The sequence below is a fragment of the Marmota flaviventris genome, chromosome 6 (assembly GCF_047511675.1).
Source record: "Marmota flaviventris isolate mMarFla1 chromosome 6, mMarFla1.hap1, whole genome shotgun sequence".
NCBI lineage: Eukaryota > Metazoa > Chordata > Mammalia > Rodentia > Sciuridae > Marmota > Marmota flaviventris.
Window position 1 is genome coordinate 21,293,785 of NC_092503.1, and position 15,353 is coordinate 21,309,137.

The 15,353-nt window shown below is 38.4% G+C and overlaps 1 protein-coding gene across 5 annotated transcripts in view; it reads right to left on the reverse strand.

Annotated features, from left to right (window-relative positions):
- The window catches only part of Utrn (utrophin), a 515,075-nt gene that overhangs the window by 382,636 nt on the left and 117,086 nt on the right, over window positions 1-15,353 (reverse strand). For all 5 annotated transcript variants that reach the window (XM_071612949.1, XM_071612948.1, XM_071612950.1 and 2 more), the window contains 6 exons: window positions 7,765-7,857; window positions 6,630-6,707; window positions 6,171-6,263; window positions 4,000-4,172; window positions 1,319-1,434; window positions 486-646 (listed from right to left, as the gene is read on the reverse strand). In XM_071612949.1, the coding sequence (XP_071469050.1) occupies window positions 486-646; window positions 1,319-1,434; window positions 4,000-4,172; window positions 6,171-6,263; window positions 6,630-6,707; window positions 7,765-7,857 (714 nt within the window). The remainder of the gene's footprint in view (window positions 1-485; window positions 647-1,318; window positions 1,435-3,999; window positions 4,173-6,170; window positions 6,264-6,629; window positions 6,708-7,764; window positions 7,858-15,353) is intronic.

Here is a 15,353-nt window from a genome sequence, read left to right on the forward strand (position 1 = left end):
CTTTCATGAAAAACTTGACAAGTAGCTTTTTGTAGATTACTCTCCTAAGGGAAATAAACTTATATTTTAATAGGCGTTGTGAGACTATAATCAGAGAAATAATTAAGGGGGGGGGCAGAAAATTAGTAATTAAAAAAGTACTAGGGTTGACATGAGTAAAACCATCCTAGCACAAGACAAAGGTGATAAAAGATGGTGACCAGACACAGGAAAGCCGAGGATCTTAAACAGGACACACTCAGCACTGTCAACAAGCCCAGATCCTAACTCCAGCCTCCCTGCGTGAAATAAGACCCGCTCCTTCTTAATAAAGTTGGGTGAGTTGTGGTTTTCCACGGCATGATGTGACAGCCCGTTTACTGAAACCCTGAACTGAGAAATCAAGATGTTCTCAGTCAAGAAAACACCCTCTGAGATGTCATTATCTGGTACCTGTGAGGAAACAAACAGGACAAGTCCAACATTTAACAAAAAGGTTCTGGTACCTGTAACTGAATTTCTTCCTCTTCACATTCTTTCTTGTATTTCCTTGGGAGCGTCTCAACCTCTCGGATGGCATCGATTGTGACTTGCTGAGGTAGCACCTCAAACAAAGATGTTAAATACATAATTATGGATTTCTTGTCAGGAAGCTGAACAGCAACATCTAAAAGTGGAAGAAAAAAAGAACCAGCCGAAATTAGATGTCCAAAATACGTGAGCTGCTCAATACTAGGCATAAAATAACTATCCCTAGTACCCATAAACAATACTTAATCTATAATCTTCGCAATACCATGTCTCAGTAAATTGTGGTTTTGTTACAATATATGAGACAAAGGCAAAGAAGATTACTTATTTTTTATTTGGTATGCCATTCCTTAAAAATCTTCTCTACAATCTTTCTCAGAATGCACAAAGGTAACTTACTACATGTTATCACTTAAAATAATGATATAGACGTCATTCAGACTATGAAGGTAAGTTTAAAATTCAACCCTACAACATTTATAACTAAAAATCTACTTTCATAAACTACTGAATTGCTCATTTAGTAAATATATCTTTCTAAAACTTATAATCTTCTAAAACTTAAAATCTTAGTTGATATAATAGATTAGCTATTATCCGATGAAATACTTTCTACCTCAACAATTTCACAAATTGTAAATACAAAAGTACTAATAATTCATCTGCAATAAGTGGCTTATAGCTATACTTCAAAAAGAAAAAGATTCTTCAATTCTCATAAATCAGCCTAAAGAGGAAAAAATATTGCTTTTCAAGGATTCAATATTATAAAGCAAAATCAAGGTTCAAAGTAAATACTGAACAATACCTTCAGGATCTAACAGCTTTTCAATTCCCAAATAAGTCTGAGCCTTGCTGAAGGCATGTTCCAGTCTCTCAATTGGGGACATTTTGACAACTCTATCCCAGCTGAAGAGATCCGGCCTGAAATCACCATGCAAATAAAATTCAATGAAGATAAAATATTGTGGAAATAAAAAAGGCATTGTTACAATCTAATTATGTTTCAGTTTTAGATTTTAGATTTTTTTAAGTTGTGAGGTTTTTTTTTTAAGAATTAAATATTTTATATCCCAATGGTTTATCAAATAGAAAATATTTGAAAGTAAATTACAAATATAAAAATAACAGATAACACATTCTAAGGCTTTTGTATTAAATATTCCAGTTAAGATTTCTGGGTAAGGGCTGTGGTTATAGCTCAGTAGTAGGGCACTTGCCTAGCATGTGTGAGGCATTAGGTTTGATCCTCGGCACCACATAAAATTAAAATAAAGATATGTCCATCTAAAACTAAAAAAAAATTTTTTTAAATGGTTTCTGGGGTAACCACTAAGAGATTCAATTATATAGTATTTCACAAATAGTTAAAGAAAAAAAAAGAGGTTGGGGAAACCTATCAATATTTTAAAAAGTAAACAAAAAAGAAAAGGTAAAAAAATTAAAAAGTCCAAACTGAGTGACAACAATGAACTTAAATGTATCAGTTACCACAAAGTTACTGGACAAAAAAAATCTTCAATTAAAAGTCCAAGATCAGCCAAATAGAAAATCCAGCTCTAATCAGTTCACATGGCATTTCTAAACCAAAGGCCCTGAGAGGCTTGCCCTCCACTGCCCCCTCTAGGTTGTTAGCATTTCATTGCTATCTTGATTTTCCTTTAATCTCACAACTTGGACACTACTGTCACATTGACATACCCCAAAAGTGATCATTTTCTCTGTGCTCTTAAATCTTTGACCCACATGCCTTCTGGGACTTGATCCCCCACCCTCGTCTCCCCAAGCTCCTCCCTAACTTCTTGTCCCTACTCCCACCACTCAGCCCCCAACAGACCCTGGCCTCCCACAGACCAGGTGCCTCCTACCCTCTTGTTTAATGTGTTGCTCTTCAGTATGTTTAAGATTTCTAGGTACAACTTATATTCCCATTTTTAAAAGTCTGTCTCCCTTCCTCTGTTGGAACGTCAACTCCAAGTGGACTAGGATTTTTGCCCATTTGGTTCTCTGCTTGACACCTGTGTCTGGCACACAGCAGGCACTCCTCATGTACTTGCTGAATCAATTAATAGATGGGAAAAGTAATGACTAAATGCAATACTTTTTCCTGATAAAAGCTCTAAGCCAGCAAGGATCAGAGAACAGCCTCCTTAAGCTGAATCAGGAGGAGTGGAAGAATATGGAGGAGGAAGGCTTTAACTTCATTAAAAAAAAAAAAAAAAAAAAGACAGTGTAGCAAAAAAAAGCTATAGCAGACCCCATTCTTATGGTACAACATGAAAAGCAATGCCTTTGTTACCAGGAACAAAACATTCTGCTCACTATCACTGAATCAATACTGCACTAAAGTACAAGGCACCAGGAGAAACAGAAAAAAAAAAAAAAAAAGAGAAGAAAACAATCCTAATTCAAGGACATTCTAACCACCACCACCACCACCACCAGCCTCCACCCATCCCACCCCACCCAAAACAGAAAAACAGGGGAAAAAAATCTCCCACAGGCCATAGAGACAAACTTACTAAAATTCAGAAGAATTTAATAAGTTTCCAGATATAAAATGTAAAAAAGTCTATTACATTTTTATATACCAGCCAAGAACATTGCAGAAAAATGAAAGGAGAAAATGAATAATTTACAATAGCAATAAAACATAACAAATTTTGCCTTTGGCATTTAAATCCTTGATCCATGCAGAATTTATTGGGGGGGGGGGTATGGGGAGATAAGAACCCAATGCATTTATTTACTTATGGATTACCAACTGTCCCATACCATCTATTAATGTGCAATATCAGTTCAATTTATTATCAGTTTTTCCTAAGTAATGGAGCAATTTTTCCTAAGTAATGGAGCTCTTTATTTGGTTAGGATGAATCATATGGCCACCATTTTTATACATCAAAAACAGTCAAGTATTGGCAATTTCATATAATTCTATCTATTATGTTACTTTATTTACTTATAGCACTGCATAATCTTAAATAATACAGCTTCATAGTTTTGGTTCTTTGGGGGACTAGGTTCCAGCCTGGTTCTTCTCCAGTGTACTCTGGATTACTCTGGGACCTTTGTACTTTTGTAGACAAATTAGAATCTTTTTACAAGTTTCATGAGAAAAATTATGTGGTTATTTTTAATTGGGATTACATTGAATACATAGTTTTACTTTTGCTATAAGAATAGAAATGAGCACAATTCTTTGTGTGTATTACTGAAGGCTGAATGAGTGGGATCGAACTATGTGAATTATCTTACATTTTTTAAGTTATAAATATGTAGGAGAAATCATGGACATTGCACTGTGGCATTTGGAGACTCCATGGGTGGTTTTCTTCCATGATAGCTCTTTTCTTCATGTTCTGGCTGAGCAAGTGCAATGAACAGATCAGAGATTGTGGGGAAGGAGCTTTGGAGCAAAGGACAAAGAAGGGCCAGAGAGGACCTGCAAGTGTGGAAAGCCCTCTTCTAAGCTGAGAGATGTCTTACTTGTGTCGGTGGAGCACAGCATTGAAGGCAAGTCCGTCAGTCCAGCTAGTGGTGAAGTTGAGGACGTTGACTTGGCTGTAGGGCCTGGTGGTCTGCCGCACCCAGCTCAGTAGGATCTTCTCACTGTTCGTCTGCTGCAGGTCTGACATGATGTCCTTCATGACATCTTTTACCTATTTAAGAGAGACCACACCTGCCTGTAACTTCACGGTCACATCAATCAAGTCCCTGACGGAAGAGTATGACTCTAAGTTACCATTATGGATCTGGTGATTGGCATTTATCTTATTTCAAATTTTTTCCTTCAAACAATGGAAAAAGAACTACAACTGGGATTATTTGTGGGTACTAGGATTTGCAAATGCTACTTACCTTAATTTTATGCATTACTGTACTTTCTACATCTAAAACCCTACTTGTACTGTTTGGTTACAATGAGCATTACTGTCATAGCAACATAAAAGTCACATTTTACACTCTTCACTTGCAAAGGTCTTTTCATACGAAGAAAACCCAATATTTATTTTCTATTAAAAAATGAGAAAAGAACTTTTTTTTTTAAAAGAAGAACCTTTGACTGACTACAAAAATCAAAGAATGATAACAATGACAGTTTTATTCCAGAATGAACATTTTATACTATTATCCTAAAGTAGTATATGTGCTTTAAGAAATGTTGTGGACTTCCTCCCTGCTTTGAGCAGGAAGAAAAGATTAACATTAAACAGATACATGAGGTGGGAGGGAAAGGGAGAGAAAAGGGAAATTGCATGGTAATGGAGGGAGATCCTCATTGTTATACAAAATTACATATAAGAGGTTGTGAGGGGAATGGGAAAATAAACAAGGAGAGAAATGAATTACAGTAGATGGGGTAGAGAGAGAAGATGGGAGGGGAGGGGAGGGGAGATAGTAGAGGATAGGAAAGGTAGCAGAATACAACAGTTACTAATAGGGCATTATGTAAAAATGTAGATGTGTAACCGACGTGATTCTGCAATCTGTATTTGGGGTAAAATTGGGAGTTCAAAACCCACCTGAATCAAATATATGAAATATGATATGTCAAGAGCTTTGTAATGTTTTGAACAATCAATAAAAAAAAAAAAAAAAGAAATGTTATGGAAACACCAAAAGGACCCAAGAGCAAACTTAAGGGGCTCACACTAGCCATATCTCGGACAACTTAAGCATCAAAATGATTAATAGCAGTAAAAGATTATAAATCTATGTAAATTCCATGATATATCTGCTGATACACAAAAGAACACATGGAGAGAAGGGAAGATGGATGGATGGATAAATTACTATATTATAATGTAATAATTATACATATTGATACTATACATTTTTGATATTATACATTTTTATATTGCTATATTAATATTATATTATGGCTATGTAAAAGAGTTCCTGGGTTTTAGGAGGATGCCACATTTTTAGAAATACACACAGAAGTATTTAGACAGAGAGAAAGAGCCAAAGAAATAAGGGAAACTGTTGCCATTTGGGGAATGTGAATGAGGGTATTTGCAAATATCTTAAATGATTCTTGCAACTCTTCTGTAAGCTTTGTTAATTTCTTTCATTCAATATAAGAAAAATAGATACTCCCTTTTCTTATTCCAGAAAAACAGAGCAGCTTGTCAGCTTCTTCCATTCTAAATTGTTATGAGTCCAACTGTGTCCTCTCAAATTCCCCATGTTGAAGTCCTAACCCCCAGTAGCTCAGAACGGGGCCTTACTTGGAAATAAGGTCATTGGATATGTAATCAGTTAAGGTAGGGTGGTCATTCTGGGGCAGGGTGGGCCTTAAATACAATATGGCTGTGTCCCTAACTAAATCAGGAAACATGAACACAGACACACAGGGAAGGTGTCCTGTGAAGCTTGGATCTATGTTGCCACAAGCCAACAAAGACCAAAGATCACCAACTGTCACCAGAAGCTGGGGGACAAGTAAGAAGAAGAGTCTCCCTCAACACCCTCAGAAGAACCCAATCCTACAGACACTTTGAACTTATACTCCCAGACTGCAGAATTGCAAGACAATGAATTTCTGTTGCTTCAACCTAGCAGATCAGTACTTTGTCAATGCACCCCTAGGAAACAAATACACAAAAACACATTTTCAAAATTTTCTATTCAAAAGTGACTGGAAATTTCTCCACCTGCCAGTGCAAAATGATGCTCCAAAGTAGTCCCAAAGTCAGTTTGTGATTTCCATCTACAATGTCAGTTCCTCCTATATTCACTAATTCCACCTGTCGAGACGAAAAAAAAAAAATACCTTTTACAACAATTTTTTTCAGAGAAATACAGATTTTCAATGTAATACATTTGCACAACAATATAAATGAGAGATAAAAGAAATCTCATATTAGAGAAGTAGGCAAACCTACTTCTCAAAAGTATATTATTTATATGATAGATCAATAAAGCCACCAGAAAGAGCCCATGACTGTTCCTTCACTCATAGAAAAGATCCAATACTTTCAATTAAAAAAAAAAAAAAAAAAAAAGACATTTCTAAGAATCAGTTGACACCAATGCATAGCACAGGAAGCTGGTTTCACAATAAATAATGCAGATGGCAGAACCAAACCCTAGAAGTCACTTTACAAGCTTACATTGTTCTGATGTAAAACCTGCAGCACTCTGTTGACGTTATTTAAGGCATGTACCCTCGTGGAACCCCGTTCCTTTGGCTGGAAAATAAAATACAAAAAGCAAGTAAGACCCAGTATCCCTCCATATGCCTGACCAACAAAGACTCAAATGTATGTGAAACAGCAGCTCAGCAAGCTGTGTCCCGCATCCTTGGGGCCCCAAAGCCTGGGCCACCACCCTAGACACTAGAGTTTATGTGATGCAAATTCCCCAACTAACAATATCTTAAAATACTGATTCGCTAACTTGTCTGCACATTGGAATGTCCTAGGAAGCTTCAAAAATTACTAATGGTTGTGCCACCCCCTCCCTCAAAGACTGTGACTTAATGATTCTGGAATGTGGTGTGGGTTTGGAACCTGTAAAAGGTAATTCTAACAGGCAGACACATTTGGGAACCCATGCTATAGAACAAAGCTCCCTTTATCTAAATGGATCTGGATGTATAAAGATACAGGAGAAGGGGGTCCCCTCTGTTCTGTACAGGTGTGAATGAACCACAAAGCAAAGGGGATTCCAAGCACTAGCCTGTGTTTCCTGGCACTAGTTCGAGGTCCACCTGGAAGGCAGAACTTCCCCATCTGGGGTCAGGTAACCTGAGCAGCTTCCTTCCACCTCAATGGCCAGGGAATCTTATCTGGGAGAAGGATTTGCCTCTCCACCAGATGCCTAGCTACCACATGGAGGAACTGAGAGTGTCACATCCATGCTTTGGCAAGAAAAGAATTCATCTTTGCAGGAGCACATCCCTCTATACCTTTATAGTAATTCTGCCTCTGGTGTAAAAATTTATAACAACAAAAAAAAGAAGTTTATACCCACAAAATACATTCTCTTCAAGAGTGTTATCTCCATGAGAAAACACAGAACCTTACACATAAAGTAATAGAGTTAAATTTGATAAAGAAGCAAACACAAAGTTGATACTGAAATCCTGGATAGAAATAGATGCCTAAATGCTGCTCTATCAAAGCACAGCTTTTTAAAATGTTCTTCTGCAGCCTTTACATTTTAAATACCCACAATAGGTCTCCAAGAGTCAGTAATGACCAAAGACAATCTGTTAGTCTCATTCTCAGAGATGACTCCTCTCACCAGTGATGTTCCTGTGAGTCCTTCTAGAAGATCCAATAACTTCCTTCCATCTTTGAGGTCAGTGAACATATCATTGATGGGTGGTTTTCCACTCTGTAATAAAGAAAAGATAAAATATGAGTCGTTTCCACAAGAAATGGCTCATACAGGGCTGACACACAAATGAGAGGTTTCATTTTTCCCCCCAATAAAAAGTTTGGGATACTCTGCAGACTATTCAAGTTTGACTTGTATAGAAAAAACATGTATAAAAACAGAATTTTAAAATTCCATAATGAACCTTTTAAGCTGAAAGATACAAATTGCATAATTTCTTAGAACAGGATCAACTAAAGCTGTGGTTAGGCTGTTACTATGTCTCACCTATGGTCCATGCTCTGGAAAAAAGAATGATAATAAGTAGCATTAAATATGTCAGCAAGTAACTGAACAGACACTTCACAGAAGAAGAAATACAATCAATCAATAAATATATGAAAAAATGTTCAATATTTTTAGCAATTAGAGAAATGCAAATCAATACTACTCTAAGATTTCATCTCACCCCAGTCAGAATGGCAATTACCAAGAATACAAACAACAATAAATGTTGGAGACAATGTAGGGGAAAAGGTACATTCATACATTGTTGGTGGGAATGAGGATTTGTGAAACCATTATGGAAAACGTATGGAAAGTCCTCAGAAAACTTGGAATGGAACCACCATTTGACCCAGCTATCCCACTCCTTGGTCTATACCCAAAGGACTTAAAAACAGCATACTACAGGGACACAGCCACATCAATGTTTATAACAGCTCAATTCTCAATAGCTAAACTATGGAACCAACCTAGGTGCCCTTCAACAGATGAATGGATAAAAAGAATGTAATATATATATATCTCTCTCTCACACACACACACACACATATATGAATTACTCAACCTTAAAGAAGAATGAAATTATGACATTTGCTGGTAACAAATGGAACTGAAGAATATCATGCTAAGTGAAATTAGCCAATCCCCAAAACCAAAGGTCAAATGTTTTCTCTGATATGCGGATGCTAATTCACCATGGGGAAGGGGCTAGGGAAGAACAAAGTTACTTTAGATAGAGAGTAGTGAAGGGAAGGGAGAGGGTATGGAGGTAGGAAGGACAGTAGAATGAATCAGAAATTATTACCCTATGTATGTAAATAACTATACGACCAGTGGGATTCTACATAATGCGTTAACGAGAAGAATAAGAAATTACACTCCATTATATACAATGGATCAAAGTGCATTCTACTGTCATGTATAACTAATTAAAACAAATTTTTAAAATTTTTTTAAAATGTCAGCAAGCACCCAGCATGTGGTACAGAGCCACCTAGAACCTGGGCATCCTGACTCTGTCATTGCTCTTCACATTCATCAGGTGACATCTTTCCATCTTCATTATGGAAACAGGTCTTTTGTCATCAATTTCAGCTCTTAGGTGCCAAGTCTGTATTTTTGGTCATTAATTTTTTACTGATAAAGGCACTTTGGGGTCTGTGTCTAAGTCCAGTATTGGGGCTGAGAAAGCTTATAGAATCCCTGAACTCTTGTCCCTGGCTGATAAGTAACATCAGCTCCCACTGATTAACATGCTCCAGTATCTGAGGCCAGAAAATCCCACTCCAGTCACTATAACTTGGCAGACGTGTGCCTTCCTGTAACCGGACAAGTTGTTCACAACTGGGTCGTGACCACGCAGAAAGTCAGGAAGCCTCAACGCGAGAAACAGTTCCTTACCTACCTGGTGCCCTTGGCTCAGCTACTCAACCTCCTTTAAACCACAAATTACTATAGAGATCAAATAATATAACACCATGTGAAAATGTCCTGAAAACTATAAAGTGTGGTGGAATGAAGGCGGTATTATTATCTCACAGCAAATAATCCTCTTCATATATGAAATCGCCACAGAAATTAATAATCCTACTTCCTGCCAGTAATCAAGATATTTCATAACCAATAATCATATCTTCTTCATTTCTCACTTTAATATATATATATATATATCAGTTCTATGAGCTTGAGATGCAAGAGTGGAGCATTCTAAAATTTCCTAAAACTTTGTATGACCCGTTTCTGCTCCCCTTCCAATTCCTTATTTATTTGTATTTAATTAGTAGTAGTAGTAGTAATAGCTGTAGTACTGGGGACTGAACCCAGGGGAGTTTTACCACTGAGCTACATCCCCAGCTTTTCTTTTTCATTTTTCATTTTGAGATAGTGTCTTGCTAAGTTTCTGAGGCTGGACATGAACTCATGATCCTCCTGCCTTAGCTTTCTGAGTACCTAGGATTACTGGCGCCACACCTGGCTCCTTACCTATTTTTAAATAATAATAATATTTGGTCAACTAATAATTTTCAACATGTGCCTTTCCCCGAGCTCCTATACTTTATAAGAGGGAAAGTATGGCTACATTTTTACCACAGAATCTGTAAAGAATAAACTGTCACTCGGGTGTATCTAAAACAAAGCTGATTTTCTACTCTAAGCTGCCACTGTGGTGGGCAGTGATGGTGTCTGGCACACACAGGATGTCACATTCCAGAGGCGGTGCTTCAGAAAGCAAAGCACAGGGAAATTTTTGAAACAAAGAAGCCTTTCTACCTGCTCTCAGTAAAATCAAAGGGCAGGCGTGGACCTCATCTTCCACCTGTCCATGGCACAATTCAGCAAGTTAGCCGTCAAAGAGCTAAGTTTCCTTTCAAGTCTTAGACACAACAGAAAGATAAGAATACAGGTAAAGTGCACAGGAGAGAAGAATGTGGTTATCTGGTCTTAGGACCTTAGGAAATACTATGGCCAGGTTAGGTAAGGAATACCCAGGCAGCAATTAACCCTCTCCAATCCACACCCCATTTTCAAAAAAAATGAACAAAATAATATAAAACAGCATAGTATAAAAAAAGTAAATGCAAATATTTATCCATATTATAACTAATTATGGATGTCCATCAATGAACATATCTGTACACAAGAAGCCTTTGACTCATTGTGGAACTTTAGGCAAATTACGTGGCCCTTCTGCATCTATTCGTTTATCTGTTAAAAACTAGGATAACAGTTGTCTAATCAATGGTCAATATTATCATTTATACCACAAGTATAACTTAAGCAACTTTTACTATTATGAAGGGCCATAAAACTTCAATAAGTACTGAAAGGACTTTTAAAAAAATAAGCATTTCTTCATCCTAGATACAAATATAAAACCAGGCCCTGAACATGGGAACATGTTACTATCAATTCATAGACAAAGATCTTCCAACCCCTGAATTCATGAATATGATGGTCTGCAGGCACATATCCTTTTCAAAACCAATTCACATTGCCACACAACAGCATACCTGTGCTCTAGGCACCAACCATGGGCCAGGTGTAATACAGCTGCAAACCAACATGGTTCTTCTAAAAGATCCACAGGTATGACAGAGTAGGACTTCTAAGAGGTGGCATTAATTTTTCTAAATGGGACGCTTTTTTTGGTCCAGTTCATTGATTTGCTTACTGAGAAATAAGTTTAAGAAAGGCTACTTGAGGAACAATCTGTTGAAACAAAGATTAGGAAGACACAATCCAGGTAGAAGTGAATCATTCATACAAGGGCAACCAAAGCCCTTTCTTCTTTAAACACACACATACATGCACACCCATACAGTGAATAACAAGAGCTCCATTTCCTCTGTTTCTAAATTTCAAATAAACATTTGATGGTAATCCATAAGAAATGTCTTGTGCAAGTGTCCCCTTCTCCCTGCACTCCCCAAACAAAAGCGAGGATGTTATTGCTATACACTGCTACCCAGTTCCCAAAGAAGGACACCCGCAGGATGGTAGATGAGGGGAGACTGAATGTGCTGAGAGCCACAGCATCTCGATTATTCGTGCCCAGCCAGACTGCAGCAGAATGTGTGAACCTCCCCACTGAATAGGGTGCAGGAAGGTGCCTGGGCTCATTCAGGGATCACATGGGAAACTGTGGTTCAGAACTTATACTTAGGGCTGGGGATATAGCTCAGTTGGTAGAGTGCTTGCCTCACATGCACAAGGCCCTGAGTTCAATCCCCAGCACCACACACACACACACAAAAAAAAAAAAAAAAAAAAAATTCACTTAAAACATACAGTCACACTTACCATGCACAAATACAAATACCACAAAATATGACATATTCCTGACAATTACAACTTAGGAATGGGCATGGAAGAATGGAAAGGACCAGCCTTATGACAAAGGTCAAGTGCCATCAACAGCCCTGAGACTGACACCTGAATAAGCATGATAATTCAGTGTCTGTGCTCTACACAGGGATCAAAAACGCTCCTTTATAAAGCACAAGAGAGCACATAATTCAGGCTCAGCTGGTCAGGTGGCCCCTGTCAAACTGCTCAACCCTGTGGTGGCGATGTGAAAGCTGCTGCAGGCAATATATCAACAAATATATTTTGGGAATAACTACTATGTTTCACAAAAACTAAAATTTGAACTTCATATAATTTCCCCATGTCTTTGCAATGACCTAAAAATGTAAAGACTGTTCTTAACTGATGGTCCATACAAGAGAAGAGTGAAATGCTCACAGACAATAACAGCAAGTACTCTCTGTATATCAGATATGTTCTAAAAGATTTACAGAGATATAGATATATGTTACATGTATTATTTCTTTATAGTAGTACTTGAAGGTAAATACCATCAGTATCCCCAATTTATAGGTGAGGAAAAATGAGACATAAAAGGACATAACAAGTGAGGCAGGCACGGTGGCGCACACCTGTAATCCCAGGAGCTCAGGAAGCTGAGGCAGGGGGATGGCGAGTTCACAGCCAGACTCAGCAACTTAGGTCCTAAGCAACTTAGTGAGGTCTTGTCTCTAAATAAAAATTTTAAAAGAGCCAAGAAGGTGGCTCAGTGGTTAAGCACCCCCAGATTTAATCCCCAGTCCTCCTGCCCCCCCCCCCAAAAAAAGACATAGCAGGTGAGAAGCAGAACCAGAAGTGAGAGGCAGAACCAGGATCTGATACCATAAAATCTGGTTCCAAATCTACATTCTCAACATCCATGCTATATTCCCACTGAAATAATGAGGGCATACAACTGTGACATACAGAGGAGCAAATATTTAATCACTGGGGTTGGGGTGGATATATTTGACAACTTCTCAAAGAGGGCAACAAGACATATATTGCATGACATGAATCCAAAGAAAGTTGTTTTGCTCTTTGTTTTGTTCTCAATACACCACTTTAAAGCATGTTTGGTGCTAAGGTTCTAAACATGGGATCTACTCTAGGAGAAAGTCTAGAAATGTCAGAAGTCATCTTCTAATAAAAATAAAAATGGATTCATCCTAACAGTTAACCTCTCATTAAGATTTTTTACTCTTTGTACAGAATTATTTGCAGAGATTTCTCTGACAGAAAGAATACAATTTAATAATTCAATAGGAAAAATATTTAGTGAATGCCTCCTTTGTGTTTGGCCCTTTAGAAGTGCCAAGTTCAAGTCTCTGTCCTCATTCACAACACAGGGTCTCCATAGTTTTCCAATAAACACAAAGTAGTACAAATGAACTTGTACCTGGAGGAAAGATAAGGTTTGGGTTGCATTTAGCTTTAAAAAAAAAAAAAAAATTCAAGGTTACACGATACCAGGCCAGATGACAATGGCTACCATCCTGGCGTGTCAGTCTTGGCTGCCCACAACTGTCATACCGCTGTGCCCAGTTCTTTGCACTCCACTAACAGAAGTTCTAACACCAATTTGACAAGAGGGGACCAGATTAATACTGTTAGAGTGTCAGAGCAAAGAAGCAAACTGTCATTGCAATGCAAAGGGAGAAGGGAGGGGATCTGTCACCCACTGAGTGACAGGAATCCAATGCTCCCCAATCACACCTGGAGAATCAGCAGCCCTGAAGGCTGAAGGTGGCAGTGAGTGCCCAGTTCCAACCATGCGTGCTCCCGTGGGAACCCAGGTTCACTGTTGGCAGAACTTCCAGTTTTTTCAAAAGAAGTTTATATGTCAACTCTCCTGGTACTATATTTATAATTTCCTAGAACATCACACCAGACAAATGAATCTTGTCTCCAGGCACACCAGGTCACAGGGCGACTGAGAAGCAATCATTGCATAAGGGCAGAACCACATATATAGGAAAGATAGCAGGAGTCAACAGTGGGACCCTTGAGGAGCTGGTGGACTCTGTGGATGGGACACACACACACACACACACACACACACACACACCAGACAACACTATCAATCACAAGCCCCTTCCCATTACCACAGCTCAGTCTTCATATTTGCTCAGATCAACATCAACAGCATCATTCCGAGCTCCTTCCCTTGCACTCAGTTCCCCTCTAACCCATCCCCACCCCTGTCCTCCTACCTCCAAAAATACATACAGGCATGGCCCTTCCCATCATCATACTGCTTCAACTTCACTCCACACCACCATTCTCTTTTTTTTTTAATTTTTTTATTGTTGGTTGTTCAAAATATTACATAGTTCTTGATATATCATATTTCACACTTTGATTCAAGTGGGTTATGAACTCCCATTTTTACCCCGTATACAAATTGCAGAATCACATCAGTTACACATCCATTGATTTACATATTGCCATACTAGTGTCTGTTGTATTCTGCTGCCTTTCCTATCCTCTACTATCCCCCCTCCCCTCCCCTCCCCTCCCCTCCCCTCCCCTCCCCTCCCCTCCCCTCTTCTCTCTCTACCCCCTCTACTGTCATTCATTTCTCCCCCTTGTATTATTTTCCCCTTTCCCCTCACTTCCTCTTGTATGAAATTTTGTATAACCCTGAGGGTCTCCTTCCATTTCCATGCAATTTCCCTTCTCTCTCCCTTTCCCTCTCACCTCTCATCCCAGTTTAATGTTAATCTTCTCCTCATGCTCTTCGTCCCTACTCTGTTCTTAGTTACTCTCCTTATATCAAAGAAGACATTTGGCATTTGTTTTTTAGGGACTGGCTAGCTTCACTTAGCATAATCTGCTCTAATGCCATCCATTTCCCTGCAAATTCTATGATTTTGTCATTTTTTAATGCAGAGTAATACTCCATTGTGTATAAATGCCACATTTTTTTTTTATCCATTCGTCTATTGAAGGGCATCTAGGTTGGTTCCACAGTCTTGCTATTGTGAATTGTGCTGCTATGAACATCGATGTAGCAGTGTCCCTGTAGCATGCTCTTTTTAGGTCTTTAGGGAATAGACCTAGAAGGGGAATAGCTGCACACCACCATTCTCTCCTGCCTGAACTCCAGCACAACCTAAGTGATCTCTTTGTTTTCATTTAAGAGCTGGAGTGATTCTACTTTCAAGGTGCAGAACACATCATATCATCTCTGTACTTTAACCTAATGGAGTACTGTTATGGGAAAATACAACCAAACTTGCAAATAAAAGATCCTGTGAGATCTGGGCCACACCCTGTCTCTGATCTGACACTGTATTATTCTTCCCCTTCTCCAATGCTACTCCCAATCACAATTATTTTCATGGTAGGTCAAGTTTGTCAGCCTCAATAGTTGTAGCAAT